This window comes from Calidris pugnax, unplaced genomic scaffold (genome assembly GCF_001431845.1).
Source record: "Calidris pugnax isolate Ruff unplaced genomic scaffold, ASM143184v1 scaffold244, whole genome shotgun sequence".
In the NCBI taxonomy this organism is placed as follows: Eukaryota; Metazoa; Chordata; class Aves; order Charadriiformes; family Scolopacidae; genus Calidris; species Calidris pugnax.
The window spans coordinates 2,092,090-2,105,034 of NW_015091141.1; the positions used below are offsets into that span (position 1 = coordinate 2,092,090).

The 12,945-nt window shown below is 62.3% G+C and overlaps 2 protein-coding genes across 2 annotated transcripts in view; one reads left to right on the top strand and one right to left on the bottom strand.

Annotated features, from left to right (window-relative positions):
• The first annotated feature begins 387 nt into the window (after nt 1–387).
• On the top strand, nt 388–6,733 carry POLD2 (polymerase (DNA directed), delta 2, accessory subunit). The gene is made up of 10 exons (XM_014958713.1): nt 388–667; nt 2,800–2,921; nt 3,772–3,895; nt 3,975–4,089; nt 4,923–5,121; nt 5,258–5,338; nt 5,727–5,884; nt 6,001–6,128; nt 6,220–6,321; nt 6,409–6,733. The coding sequence occupies exons 1-10, from the start codon at nt 448–450 to the stop codon at nt 6,564–6,566; spliced, it is 1,407 nt and encodes a 468-aa protein (XP_014814199.1). The 5' UTR covers nt 388–447; the 3' UTR covers nt 6,567–6,733.
• The window catches only part of AEBP1 (AE binding protein 1), an 8,510-nt gene continuing 2,269 nt past the window's right edge, over nt 6,705–12,945 (bottom strand). Inside the window, exons 2-21 of the mRNA XM_014958690.1 lie at nt 12,542–12,922; nt 12,200–12,262; nt 11,933–12,004; nt 11,708–11,794; nt 11,153–11,275; nt 10,937–11,026; nt 10,648–10,725; nt 10,494–10,568; nt 10,297–10,406; nt 10,072–10,211; nt 9,879–9,963; nt 9,640–9,784; nt 9,457–9,545; nt 9,218–9,341; nt 8,921–9,117; nt 8,663–8,842; nt 8,245–8,584; nt 7,999–8,138; nt 7,817–7,916; nt 6,705–7,728 (exon numbers count right to left, since the gene is read on the bottom strand). Of these exons, the coding sequence (XP_014814176.1) occupies nt 7,178–7,728; nt 7,817–7,916; nt 7,999–8,138; nt 8,245–8,584; nt 8,663–8,842; nt 8,921–9,117; nt 9,218–9,341; nt 9,457–9,545; nt 9,640–9,784; nt 9,879–9,963; nt 10,072–10,211; nt 10,297–10,406; nt 10,494–10,568; nt 10,648–10,725; nt 10,937–11,026; nt 11,153–11,275; nt 11,708–11,794; nt 11,933–12,004; nt 12,200–12,262; nt 12,542–12,922 (3,170 nt within the window). The 3' untranslated portion in view covers nt 6,705–7,177. The remainder of the gene's footprint in view (nt 7,729–7,816; nt 7,917–7,998; nt 8,139–8,244; nt 8,585–8,662; nt 8,843–8,920; nt 9,118–9,217; nt 9,342–9,456; nt 9,546–9,639; nt 9,785–9,878; nt 9,964–10,071; nt 10,212–10,296; nt 10,407–10,493; nt 10,569–10,647; nt 10,726–10,936; nt 11,027–11,152; nt 11,276–11,707; nt 11,795–11,932; nt 12,005–12,199; nt 12,263–12,541; nt 12,923–12,945) is intronic.

The following is a 12,945-nucleotide window of genomic DNA, read 5'->3' on the forward strand; positions in this document are numbered from 1 at the left end:
GTTTAGGGAATATCCTGGAGGTGTCCTGGTGCCAGGGTATGTTTTTGGGCAGTGCCCTGGGGGGAGTCTTTATGACAAAGGATGTGTTTAGAGGGTGTCCAGGGGGCTGCACAGGGCTCTTGGTGCCAGGGAGTGTTGGGGGGTTTTCCTGGCACCAGGATGAATTTGGGGGTGCCCTGGTGTTGGAGGCGAGGGGAGGAGGGGGGATGCAGTGTTTGAGGGGGTTAGACCTAGGTCTGGTTCGTGTTTTGGGGGGTAAGGGAGTCAGTCAGTTTGGGGGTGGAGGCCGCCTCCAGGGAGGGATTTGTGGCACCTTGGGGGTGATGGTGATGGCTGGGGGATACCAGGTGTTTGCCCACATCTTTAATTTTCCCATTTGCCTTCCAGCCCTGCCATTAAAACCCTCCGTCCAGTGCCCAGCCCCGCTGCTCCAGCCCAGCGCCCACCATGTTCTCAGAGCAGACGGCCCCCACGGCGCAGGGTTTGCTGGCCCCCCCCTCCACCGAGACCTCCACCTTCTCCCGGGTGCCGGTCCTGGCGTACGCCGACTGCTCCCAGCCCTTCCTGCTGGGCGAGCGCAGCTTCAGCCGCCAGTACGCCCATATCTACGCCGCCCGCCTCATCCAGATGCGGCCCATCCTGGAGGAGCGGGCGCGACAGAAGTGGGGTGAGTCCCTTTGGGGAAACCCCCCCCTGCTTTGGGAACAGAGGGCAAAGCCACGCGGCTGACAGGCTGGAAGCTTTTCAGGGATTTTTTCAGCACGCGTTGGCTGTTGGTGCCGAAACTCACACACACATTCAGGCGTCGAATAACCCACGGGGTTCTTTGTGGGAGGGATGATTTCTCCACCAGACAGTGTCCTGATGTTTCTAAAATCACATTTAAACATCAACTGTGCGGAGAAAAGCCTTTTTTATTATTTTTTTTTTCCTGCTCACCAGGCCAGCTCAAAGCTTCCGCTGGCTGTCACCAGCACGAGTTAAGCGTGAGGTTTGTCGGGGGGGGGGAGAGGCACCGGTTGTGCTGGGGGGAGCCGTTTCCTCGCCCGTGGGGCCGCCTGAGCAGTTGGCGGGTGGGATCCTCGCACTCGAGACTTTCCATCCAAGGGCGTAACGGCGGTGGCGCTGGATGAAGCTGCTGACAGGGCGCAGTGGCTGAGCTTTCTGGCTGCCTCGGCACGCACATGGCTCCCCCAGCGCGGTAAAAGCCTGTTATCGAATTTTACCCCTCTCAGGCCCAGCCGAGCTTTTGGCTTTGCCCTTCTATGGAGGTTTTTGGGCCGGCTGCTTGTTTTTCTTTCTCTCCCTGGCCCCGGGGGCTGCACGTGGAAGTGAGGCCTGCGCCGGGCTGTGCCGGTTCCACAGCGGATGTTGTTCCTTGGCCGGCCGCCCCTGCGCTGTAACCCTGGATTTTGCCAAGGGTGACGGGAACCAGTGGTTTTGTAAAGCTTCACTTCCCGGAGACATGTGATGGGACGCGATTTTCTGGGGTTTGTCTCACAGCAAGAAGCGCCTGCAGGCAAAATCTGGGAGAGCGCAGCTCCCCTCCCCCTAAACACACACATTTGGGGGTTAGAGCCAAGAATAAGAAACTAAAACGGGATTGTTTTTTCTGACTCTGAGTGTTTGCATTCCTGGGATGGATGGATCTGTGTTTCCAGCTCCGCTGAGCCCAGGGTGCCTGTGATGGCAGCAGGGTGCTCTCCACCGGACAGCAGTCACGTTCGTCAGGCGCATGATTAGCAAAGGGAGAGTTTGAGGGGGAAACATCAGCCCACTGCTGGCAGCCAGAAGGGATGACCCGAGCGAGGGGCCGGCGCGGCAGTGGGCTCTGGCAGTGCTGTTCTGGGAGAGCAACAGCCCGGCAGCCAGTCCTCCTCCCTGGCGGGCTTGAGGCTCAGGATGGATGGGCTTCACAGCTTGATTTAAACAGGGGGAAATGAAAGTTCTGTGGACGAGTAAAGTGTGGGGCTGAAGCACCTCTGAGTCCTCATGGGTGAGGTGAGAAGTCTTGGGCTCAGCTTGTGGTGAGGGAGATGCATTTTTTTGCTGTCTGCAAATGCTCCCCTGCCTACAAAGATGATGAAGCACTAGGGCTGTGATGCTCTTGGCACCTCCTGAGGCACCTCCTGACTGTCGGTTCCCCCAGCCTGTATCTCCCTGTGGATCCCTGGCTAAAGCCCAGGGACCTGTTTGTGCCTTTCAGGCAGAGGAGACTCTGTTCCTTGCCAACAACCTGTCTTCGTGCCAGGATCTTCCCAATTGCCCAGCTGTGATGGGGATCCTGGCTTCCAGCAGGGATCCTGGGCAGAGGATTAGACTTGGGGGTGGTGAATGATCTCTCCTGCCTGTCAAATCTGAGTGAGATGTTTGGGTCATCTCCTGGATGGGGAACAGGAGTGCCGACTCAGTGCCCAGGATCCTGGAGCCGTGCACCCTCCCTTCCTGGGCAGAGCTGGACTCATGGGTCCAGCGGGAGCTCTGCATGCTGTCCTGGGTGGTGGCTGGGAGCTGTGAGTCCCCCAGACCCCGCCATGACCCGGCTTTCCTCCCCCCTCCACGCAGAGGAAATGCCTGCAGGCAGTGTTGGCTCTCTGGTACGATCCGTTGGCCCCATCTGGCTTGCACATGTGGATTCGGCTCTGAGCCTCCAGAAAAAACCAGAGGCTTCGCAACATTCCCTCACTGCCTCTTGCTGGCCAAGCATTCGGGCCCTTTCAGCTGGTCCCAGCCAGCCCTGAGCCTTGACTGCCCTCACGGCTGTCCCTGAGGCTGGCTGAGCCCCGTTTCTCCCTGCAGGGACCAGCGTGGCACTGAGGAAGCTCTGCGAGCTGCGGACGGGTGAGAAGTGCTGTGTGGTGGGGACGCTCTTCAAGGCAATGCAGCTGCAGCCCTCCATCCTGCAGGAAATCAGCGAGGAGGTAATGGTGGGGACATTCCCTCCCTCCTCCTCCACACAGCTCTGGGGGATGTGCCAACACACATCGGGATCTCAGCTGGCTTCCCATCGCTTCCCTTGTGCTCGCTGTGACCGAGCAAGTGGGAACTGCCAGGGCTTTGACCTGGGGAGCAGGGGTATAATCTTTTCTGTGCCCACCCCATCCCTAGCCACTGCTGCTCTTGGTGCCACCCCTCTGTGCCAGCATGGATCCTGTATGCGGCTGCGTGGGGTTGCTTTTCCTGCTCTTGGAGGGTTTGGATCCAGTGGGGCTGGCAGAGCAAACCACCTTTCCCTGCTGCAGAAGAGAAGGATGAAGAGGGGTATCAGGGGAGCTCTGCCATCCCACCTGCCAGGGACCCATCTACTCCCTGCCAGCTCGCAGGGAGCACATTGGGATGTGTGGAGCCTGCTCCTCATGGCACGTAGCCAGCACCATGACTGCTGGGCAGGGTTCAAAGGCAGCAAAGAGCTTGCCCCGGTGGTGATTACAAACACGTTTCCCAAGGCGAGCCAGAGCTCTGTCCCCCAGTGCCTGGCTGGGCTGCTTCCTGCCCGGCCAGGGAGCTGTGCTCGGCTCGGCTTTGCTGCGGGGAAACATTAAGTGAAACCAGCAGCTCTGGGGGCTGAGCAGCGCCCAGAGCTGCCGGGGCCACCAAAGCGAGAGCGGAGGCAGTGGCCGGGCTGGTGGCGGGGGCCATGGCGGCAGCTCTCATGAGTCACCCGCCCACACTCTGGTTTCCACCAGCAGGGTTTGGCTGGGGGGGAAGGGCCCTTTGGGGCAACTTGGCCTCACTGAGGCCGTCACAGCCTGCCCCGTTGTCCCCCCCCAGCACAACCTGGTGCCTCAGCCTCCCCTGCCCAAGTACATCCACCCCTCTGATGAGCTGATCCTGGAGGATGAGCTGCAGCGGATCAAGCTGGAAGGAGCTGTTGAGGTGCAGCGGCTGGTGACAGGTAAGGTGACAGTGACACCTCGCTGGGAGCCACCTCGCGGGTTCTGTCTGGGGGCTTGACTGCCTGCTCTCTGCGATAGGGACCGTCTTTGCTGTGTATGGCTCCGAGCAGGACGACGGCAAGTTCCTGGTGGAGGATCACTGCTTCGCCAACCTGCCCCGGCCACTGCCCTGGAAAGGCCCCGACTCAGACCGGTGAGTCTCCACAGTGACAGGAGCAGGGCTGGCACTATGTCCCTTGCTGTGTCCCTGAGCCCTGGGGACCATTTCATGGAATCACAGAATGGTTTGGATTTCAAGAGACCTCAAAGATCATCTTTCCTGCCCTGGGCAGGGACACCTCCCACCAGACCACATTGCTCCAAGCCCCCTCCAACCTGCCCTTGAACCCCTCCAGGGATGGGGCAGCCACAGCTTCTCGGGGCAACCTGGGCCAGGCTCTCACCACCCTCACACCAAACAAGTTCTTCCCCACATCTCAGCTCCATCTCCCCTCTTTCAGTGTCAAACCCTTCCCCCTCCTCCTATGGCTCCCCTCTCTGATCAAGAGTCCCTCCCCAGCTTTCCTGGAGCCCCTTTAGGGACTGGAACGGGCCCGGAGGTCTCCCCAGAGCCTTCTCTTCTCCAGGCTGACCCTCTCCAACTCTCTCAGCGCCCCCTCACAGCAGAGGGGCTCCAGCCCTCCCAGCATCTCTGTGGCCTCCTCTGGACCCTCTCCATCTGCCCCATGAGTCTCTGATGCCTATCTCATCCTCCTCCCAAGGGGAGGAGAAGAGGGTTTGCTTTGCCAGCCTTGCTGGGTCCAAACTCTCCAAGGGCAGGAAAAGCAACACCATGACTCCCTGGTAAAGAGTCCTTCCCCACCTCTCCCGTTTGCCCTGTGTGCCCATTGGAGTCAGTGCCTCGTGCTTGGAGACATAGCAGATGGGGACTGGTGTCCCTCACACCTCCAATGTGGGCAACCCTGGCGTGGCTGCTGGGCAGGGCTGGGGCAGGGAGCTCGGCTGCAGCCTTTGCCTCTCACCCAGGTTCGTCCTGCTGGTGTCGGGGCTGGGGCTGGGCAGTGGGAGCGGTGAGGCCCTGCTGAGCACCCAGCTGATGGTGGACGTGGTGACCGGGCAGCTGGGCGCTGAGGGACAGCAGAGCCGTGCTGCACACATCTCTCGTGTCATCCTGGCTGGGAACCTGCTGAGCCAGAACACCCAGGGCCGGGACACCATCAACAAGGTACAGCGGGGAAGGGGTCTTCAGCCTTGGCGATGCTCCCTGCGGCCCGAGCTGGCACAGGAAGTCCCGTGGAGGTGGAGAAGGAGGGATCAGAGGTGGCAGAGGCTGTTTCCTCACTCTCTTCCCTCTGGCCCAGGCCAAGTACTTGACCAAGAAGACCCAGGCAGCGAGCGTGGAGGCTGTGAAGATGCTGGATGAGATCCTGCTGCAGCTTTGCGTGAGTGCTTGGAGTGGGATAGGGTTGGCTGGGGAATTGGATACCTTCTGAGGGAGGGGGCCTGGCTCCTAAACCAGGGAAGCAATGCTCAGCCAGCAGCCCGGGGCTGTGGGGTGGGTAATGCTCTGGCCCCTCTTCAAGCATTGCATATGGCGCTGCAGGGGAACGCAGCAAGCCGTGGAGGCAGCGCGCAGCCCAGCTTCAGATCTCTCTCCCGGCATTTGGTCTCTGCGGTGAAGCCAAGCTGGGCTTCCTGCAGGGAAGTGTCAGGAGCCAAATTGGGGAGCGAGGCAGAGCCCAGCAGCAAGCTCCGGCCAGGGCTTTACTCTGAGCTCCCTTCAGAGGAGAGTGGTCTGGCCATCTCCGGTAATCCTTGCTCTGCCCGCAGACCTCCGTACCCGTGGACGTGATGCCTGGTGAGTTTGACCCCACCAACTACACGCTGCCCCAGCAACCGCTGCATCACTGCATGCTGCCCCTCGCCAGTGCCTACTCCACGCTCCGGCTGGTCACCAACCCCTACCAGGCCGACATGGACGGAATCAGGTAAAAAAGCCTGGGATGCCACCAACTCTGTGACAATTGCTGGCAGCATAGGATCGTGGAGCAAGTCCTGGCAAGTACAGCCATCCGAATCTGTCCTTCCTTCCCCCAAAATGTAGGTTTTTGGGGACATCAGGGCAAAACGTCAGTGACATCTTCAAATACAGCGGCATGGACGACTACCTGGAGATCCTGGAGTGGACGCTGCTGGCGGGACACATCAGCCCCACGGCCCCAGACACCCTGGGTAAGGCAAGAGCTGGGTGGGCGCCAAGGTTGGGGGAGTGTTTGCCCTCCGAAGGGGTGCAGGTTCCCCTCCTCATTTCCATCCTTCCCAGGCTGCTACCCCTTTTACAAATCAGACCCTTTCATCCTCACCGACTGCCCTCACGTCTACTTCTGTGGCAACGCTCCCCGCTTCCAGTCCAAGTTGCTCAAAGGTGGGTCCCACAGCAGCACCCCTGATCCCCACTTGGGGCTGGGAACCCGCGCTGTGCCAACCGCCTGACACCTGCCTGTCTTTGCAGGGGAGGACGGGCAGCAGGTCCTGCTGGTGACGGTGCCCGCCTTCTGCACCACGCAGACTGCCTGCCTCATCAACCTGCGTGACCTCAGCTGCCAGCCCATCAGCTTCTCCGGCTTCGGGGCTGAGGACGATGATGGGGACATGGAGGTTGGGCACTGACTGGGCAGGCAGGGCATGGACTCCATAAACCCCTGGCCGCTTGGGAGGTCCTGGCACCCTGCCACCTTGCTGCCATCCCCGTCTGTCCTGGGAGGGCTGGCTTGGAGCTGCCAGGGCATGAGAGAGAGGAGATGCTTGTACCAATATAACTTGATTTATTTGTGTAACAAAAAACTGTGTGGAGGGGACAGGGGCTGTGCCTGCCTCCATGTGGACCCTGCCTGGGAGCGTGGGCCCATCCCTGCCACCCCCCAAGTGCTGGGAGACAGAGATGGGGCGAGAGCTGGGTCCCGCGTCACCCCCTCCCGGGCCAGGCAGGGGCTGGCACTGCCCAGCCCCGAGGAACGGGGCAGCACATCCTTTCCTGCCCCGCTCTGCAGCCCAGCAAGGGGGACGCTCAGCAACCGCCCAGCCGTGGGGGCAAGCATTGGCACAGCGTGCCCTGCAGTCCTAGGAAGCAGCACGGTGAGGAGCTGGAGCCCACCTGAGGCGGGCTGCCTGGGGCTCGAGGAAGACTTCAGAAGTGGATGCCGGAGCCTGCGACAGTGAAGCCAAACCAGCCACGAGCGTCCAGCCTTGGCTCAAGGCAGGAGCGAGGGGACAAGCATCTCCTAGTCACCAAAGTTCACGGTGTAGGTCTCAGCCGTGGTGAAAGGCTGCGCTGTCCCCGTGCCCAGCTCCCAGGTCTCCTCCTCCGTCACCAGCTCGGTCACCACCTCTGTTTCGGTCTCCATCTCCCAGGTGCCGGCCGTGGGTGGCTCTTGGCTCCAGGGTGCATAGGTGGTGCTGCTGAAGGGGAAGGGCAGGGCCGTGGTGGGCAGTGGGGCCGTGGGGCCGCTGGCAGCCGTGGTGGCATTGAGACGCCGCAGCCTCATCTGCTCCCGGAGCCGCATGCGGTGCCGGAGGCGCATTCGCAGGCGCATGCGTTCGCGGGGCGTCATGGGGCGACCAGGCACGATGCGGCGGATGGGCCGGTTCCCGTTCATGGCCATGATCTCCCGGATGCGTTTCCAGTTGGAGCGCGACAGGACGAAGTTGCACTGGGTGGCCCCGATGTCATAGAAGACGTTGCAGGTCTTGACGCTGGGGTTGTAGCCCTCGGCCCGAGCTGAGACGCGGTACTCGCCCGGGTTCAGAATGCGCCAGTAGTCCCCGCCGCTGGCTGCGGACAGCAAAGGGAGGCAGCAGGGGGTGCAGGGGGCAGCGTGGTGCTGCCTGCTCCCTGCCTGGCACCATACCCCACACCTTACCTGTCTTGATGTTGTGGTTGATGCCCCCCACCACAATGGTGGCGTTGGCGATGGGTTCTCCCTGCTGGTCCGTCACCAAGCCCTTAATGCCCCGATGGACCTATGGGAGGAAAGGGGACAAGAGGAGCTGTGTGGGGCACAGCAGGCACCCGGCTCCCTGCCCGGCATGGCCCAGCTCCTACCTGCTCCATGAAGGTGAGCAGTGACTCCTTGTTATTCTCCCACTCCTGCTGCAGCTCACTCTCGTGGGGGAACTTGTCGCAGCCCAGGTAGATGGAAAGCTCTAGGCAGTTGGTGTGCAGGTAGCTGAAGTCGTTCATGCCTGCAAGACAAACAATCAAGTGCCCACCCAGCCGCTCCCTCGCACCTTCACGTGGCGGGAGCATGGGGCAGGCAAGCCCATGCTGTATGGCATGGTGCCCACTTACTGCCAGCCCGGGGGTGCCACTTGGCCCCCTGCACGATGCCCATGGCGTTGGTCATGTCCTGTGTGTGGCAGCCCCCGCGGAAGGTCTCGGTCATGGTGAGGTGGGCTGAGGCATAGGAGATGGCAAGCCAGCGGAAGATGGCATGGTCAGGTGCCTCCTGCAGCTCAGGGTTGTCCTCGTAGTCATCCGGCGGGCGAGGGGCAGCTGCTGGCATCTCACTGGCGGGCCTGGCTGTGTCAAAGGGGTAGGAAACCAGCTTCTCCCCACCCTGCAGGTTGGCTCCCAGCACAAAGGGGTTTTTGTCCATCCACGCCATCACGGCCCGTGTCTCCACTGCCACCTGCCAAGGTGGGCACAGTGGTGTGAGACGCCATCTCCCCATCACCACCCCGCCCCAGTGCCCCGTGCCAGGGCTCACCGTGGCATCCTCAGCCAGGTAGTGCTCCGGGATGGGGACATGGTGGTTGGGGAACTTGTGGGGCACCAGCTTCCTCTCCTCGGCTGCCCACAGCGCTGAGGCCAAGTCGGGGAAGTTCTCAAAGAGGTCATAGCCCTCCTCTGTCCAGTGGCCCAGCGCCCAGTTGCCCAGCTCAGAGCCCTGCAGGCAGCCCGGAGCAGCAGTGAGCCTGGGGGCTGCATCCCCTCACCCCGCCGTCCCCTCCCGCCATCCCCTTACCGCCTCACGGGCCAGCTCGTAGCCGTCGGGGTTGAGGGAGGGCACGAGGTGGATGCGAGTTTCGGTCACCAGGCTCCGCACCCGTGGGTTGCCATCCTGGTACTCCTTGCACAGGAACTGCATCAGCAGGAGCAGCAGCTCCCGGCCCAGCACCTCGTTCCCGTGCAGCCCCGCCGTGTACCTGAACTCGGGCTCGCCTGAGGGCAGGGTGCGGGCAGGCTCAGCGTGGTACCCGCACCCTGCCTGCCCCACAGGACTGCAGCCCTGCCTCCCCCCCCACTACCCTCCCCTCCTCACCCGTCTCGTGCTCGCCCGGGTTGTCGGAGATCTCCATGGCGTAGATCTTCAGCCCCCGTGAGCTCTTGCCGATGTTGTAGATGCGGGTGATGGTGGGACACTCCTCGTTCACCACCTTCATCAGCTGTGGGTACAGAGGAGGCAGGCAGTGGCGGGGGCAGCACATGGTGGGGCCAAGCCCACCCTCCCCCAGAGGTGCCTGTCACCACAGAGGTGCCCACCACCACGGAAGTGCTCACCTGCCTCATGTCCTTGTAGGTGTGGTGGCGGAAATCCAGGTTGTCGGTGGAGGTCACCTCGTTCTGCTGGGTGTAGTAGCTGCTGATGGCTGTGGAGGGGACAAAGACACAGTGGTGGGGGGCTGGGGAGCTGTGACCCCCCCCTCCATGAGTGGTGTAACCCCACTTTGAGGTGACTCTTACTGGAGAGGGGGCAGCCCAGGACCTCGAGGCGGAGGCAGAGGCTGCCGTTCCACGTTTGGGGGTAGATGCGAATGTAACGGGCCACCATGGGCTCGGGGAATTCGGTCAGCACCGGCGTGTCCTTGTCCACGTTGCCGTAAAACATCTGCCAAGGGGGGCGAGATGTGGCCAAGGGCAGGCAGAGGGTCCCTGTCGTACCCACCCCTCTCCCCCAACCAGCCTCTTCTGGGGTCCCGTACCATCTCCTCATAGCCGTTGGTGTACATCACCCAGTTCTGGCTGTCGTTGCTGAAGCCCACATAGAAGCTGGTGACAAAGTCCTCACTGCAGGAAGAAGGGGAGAGGTTGGGGAGGGGGGGTGAGTTCCTAAGCCGCTCCCCCACACCCTGAGTCCCTGGATCTGTCCCCTTTTGCCTGTCCCCGTCCCCGTACTGGATCTGGGAGTCACGGCCCTGGGTGATGACGCCGGTGAACTTGGTGGTGCGGCGGGTGTCCACCTCGATCCAGTGTGCCCGGCTGTCGTCCTCAGCGCACCAAGCCCCGTCGAAGAAATCGTCCTCGTTGGTGCCTGCCTGTGGTGGGGACAGCGAGGGGGATGTGAGTGGGGGGGTCCATGGGCGTGGGGGGGTGAGTGGGTGTGGGGTGGGTGAATCCCACCTGCATGTTGAGGCGCCCGCGCTGGGCACCCAGCCCATGGCGCAGCATGGAGGAGGCCAGGATCTGGTCGTCATCGATGCGGTGGGACTCCAGGCCGATGGGGGGACATTCTGGGGACAATGGGGACGGAGTGAGAAGGTGATGGGCACCCCCCAACACTGGGATGCCCGCTTCCACCCGTGAATGGGGACGCTCACTTGTCTTCTCTTGCGGAGGGGCCCATTCGTCCTCATCTGGCTCCCACTTCTTCCCTCCTGGCTTTTTGGTTTTTCCTGGAAAAGGTGTGCATGAGGGGGGCAGAGCCTGGAGGGGATGGTGGCGAGGGGATGGGGGTGGGGGGTTGGCACCCACCTTTGCGATCTTGGCCCTTCTCCTCCACCCAGGGGTCCTCTTCCTCTTCCTTGCTGCTGGCACCTTTCTTCGGCTTCCCTGGGACAGGAGAGCAGCTGTTGGGCACTTGACACCCACCCCATGAACCTGGCACTAACCCTGTGGATGTGCCACTCAGCCCATGAATGTGGCACTGACCCTGGGGACGTGCCACCCACCCCAGGGATGTGCCTCCTACAGTGAGGACGTGCCACCCACCCCAGGGACATGCCACCCATCCCAGCACCCAGCCCCTGCTGATGTCTCTCACAGGGTTTGAGTTTCTCCTCGTCTGTCTCCATCTCGTCCCCTTTCTCCTGGTGTTTCCTGGGTTTCGGTGGGGGGGGCAGCCCATATGCCACTGCGGGTGCAGACAGTGAGGGGCTGGGACACCCCCTTAGGGTGGGGGGGGCAGGGCTCCCTGGAGATGGGGGCCCTGGGGTGCCCTGCATGCTCCACCCGCCCCATTCCCCGGCTCGTCACTCACGGTCATCGTAGTCCGGTGGCTCGAAGCCCTCCTCGTAGTCCCCTTCGGTCACCGGGATGGGTGGGGGGGGTGGCTGTGGGGGTGGTACCTCTGGCTTTGCTGGGGAGGGCGAAAGGGGCCCTGCTGGGGACGGGGGAAGGGAATTGGGGTACCCTGTGTCCCTGTGTGGTTCCCACACCTCTGCTGCACCCCGAAGGGTTCCCCATGGGGCCAGCGTACCCCTATGGTACCCCTGCATCCCTATGGGCTCCCCATGCCTCTACTGTGCCCCTGTGGGGACCACCATGTCCCTGCAGGGTCCCCTGTGTCCCCACAGGGTCAGCATGGTCCTACAGGATTCCCTATGCCCCTACAAGATCCTTGTGCCCCTCATGTCCCCACAGGATTCCTCTATGTCCCCACAGGGGATCCCCATGGCACCCCTAATGCAATTCCCATGTCCATCCCAGCTCCAGGCTGCCCCAAAATGATGCTCCTCTGGGTCCCTACGGCTGGGGACTGCCCCCCACCCCAAGTGGTGCCACCTCCCCCTTGTCCCACTGTCCCCCCACTTACAGGGGTCCTCAGGCCGGGGCCAGACTCTCTCAGGTTTTTTCCTGCTGGGGGGCTTGCGGGGTTTCTGCTGCCGGCGGATGTACTCGACTGGGGACAGAAACAGGGGGTGGCACTGATTTTGAGGGGTGCAAGGAGGGAGAGCAAGGGGGAGACACCCCCTCCATCCCTCCCTGGAGGCCAGGGGACCCCAGCACCTCCCCATCCCACCATGCCCCAGCACCGTACAGTCCTCGTAGTCCTCCCGCTCCAGCTGCTCGTTGTAGTCCAGTGTCGGTGGCTCCATCTCCTCAGGGACATCTGTGGGGAGGGGGCACGTGGGGAAAAGGACACAGGGGTGGCCCTGGGGTGCAGGGAGCGGGGAGGTGGCGTTTGGGATTAGAGAGGAGGCACCAGGGTGCAATGAGGTGGCTCTGGGACTCAGGGAGGTGGCCCAAAGGTGCAGGGAGATGGCCCTGGGCTGCAGGGATGTGGCCCCGGGGACAGGGCACTCACCAGGCTCAGGTTCGGGGCGCCAATCCTCCCCCCAGGGCTCGCTCAGTGGCTCCTCCAGCTCTTCTGGGGACAGGGACACAGAATGAGGGGCTGGGGTGCCCTGCAGCCCCCCCAGGTTGGTCCCCCCGCCAGCCCCACACCGAAAGAAAATCCCATTGAGGAGACCTATCATATTCCCCCCCAGCAGGGACAGAGGGGGTCACCCTGGTGGGGACCCCTACAGAGGACAAAGCCCAGCCAGCTGTGGGGTGCCACCAGGGAGCCGAGCGGGACATGGGGTGACACCCTGGTGTCCAAGACCCCCACCCTGGCTGTTGGTGAGCCGGGATCCCCAAGACTCACCTCGGCCACCTCCATCCTCTTCTTCCTCGTAGGGCAAAGGCTGCTCTGGGGACAGGGGCGTCCCCACATTGTCCTCACCCCATGAGGGCTGTGGGGCAGCAGAGGGCTCTGGGTGGCTAGTTGGTGGTTCTGGTGGCTTCTTGCTGGAAGGTGTTTTGGTGGCCTTGGGTGCCTTCTCTTTGGGCTTTTTGGAGCCTTTTGGGAGTTTTTCGGAGCCTTTTGGGGGCTTTTCCTTGGGCTTCTTGGGGGGCTTGTCCTTGCCCCTGTCCCTGTCTTTCTTAGAGCCCCGGGGTCTCTCTTTGGGCTTCTTGGTGGGTTTGGGAGGCTTTTCCTTCTTCCCCTTCTTGGGTTTCTTGGGCTCCGTCAGCTGTCCCGGGGAACCTAGGGAAGGATGGGGGGGGGGG

Excerpts from the sequence above, each read along its gene's own strand:
- POLD2 (XM_014958713.1), top strand. The coding sequence starts at position 448 with ATGTTCTCAGAGCAGACGGCCCCCACGGCGCAGGGTTTGCTGGCCCCC. Across the intron at positions 3,896-3,974 it reads GGTGCAGCGGCTGGTGACAG|GGACCGTCTTTGCTGTGTAT; the intron begins GTAAGGTGACAG and ends TCTCTGCGATAG. Across the intron at positions 5,122-5,257 it reads GCCGGGACACCATCAACAAG|GCCAAGTACTTGACCAAGAA; the intron begins GTACAGCGGGGA and ends CCTCTGGCCCAG.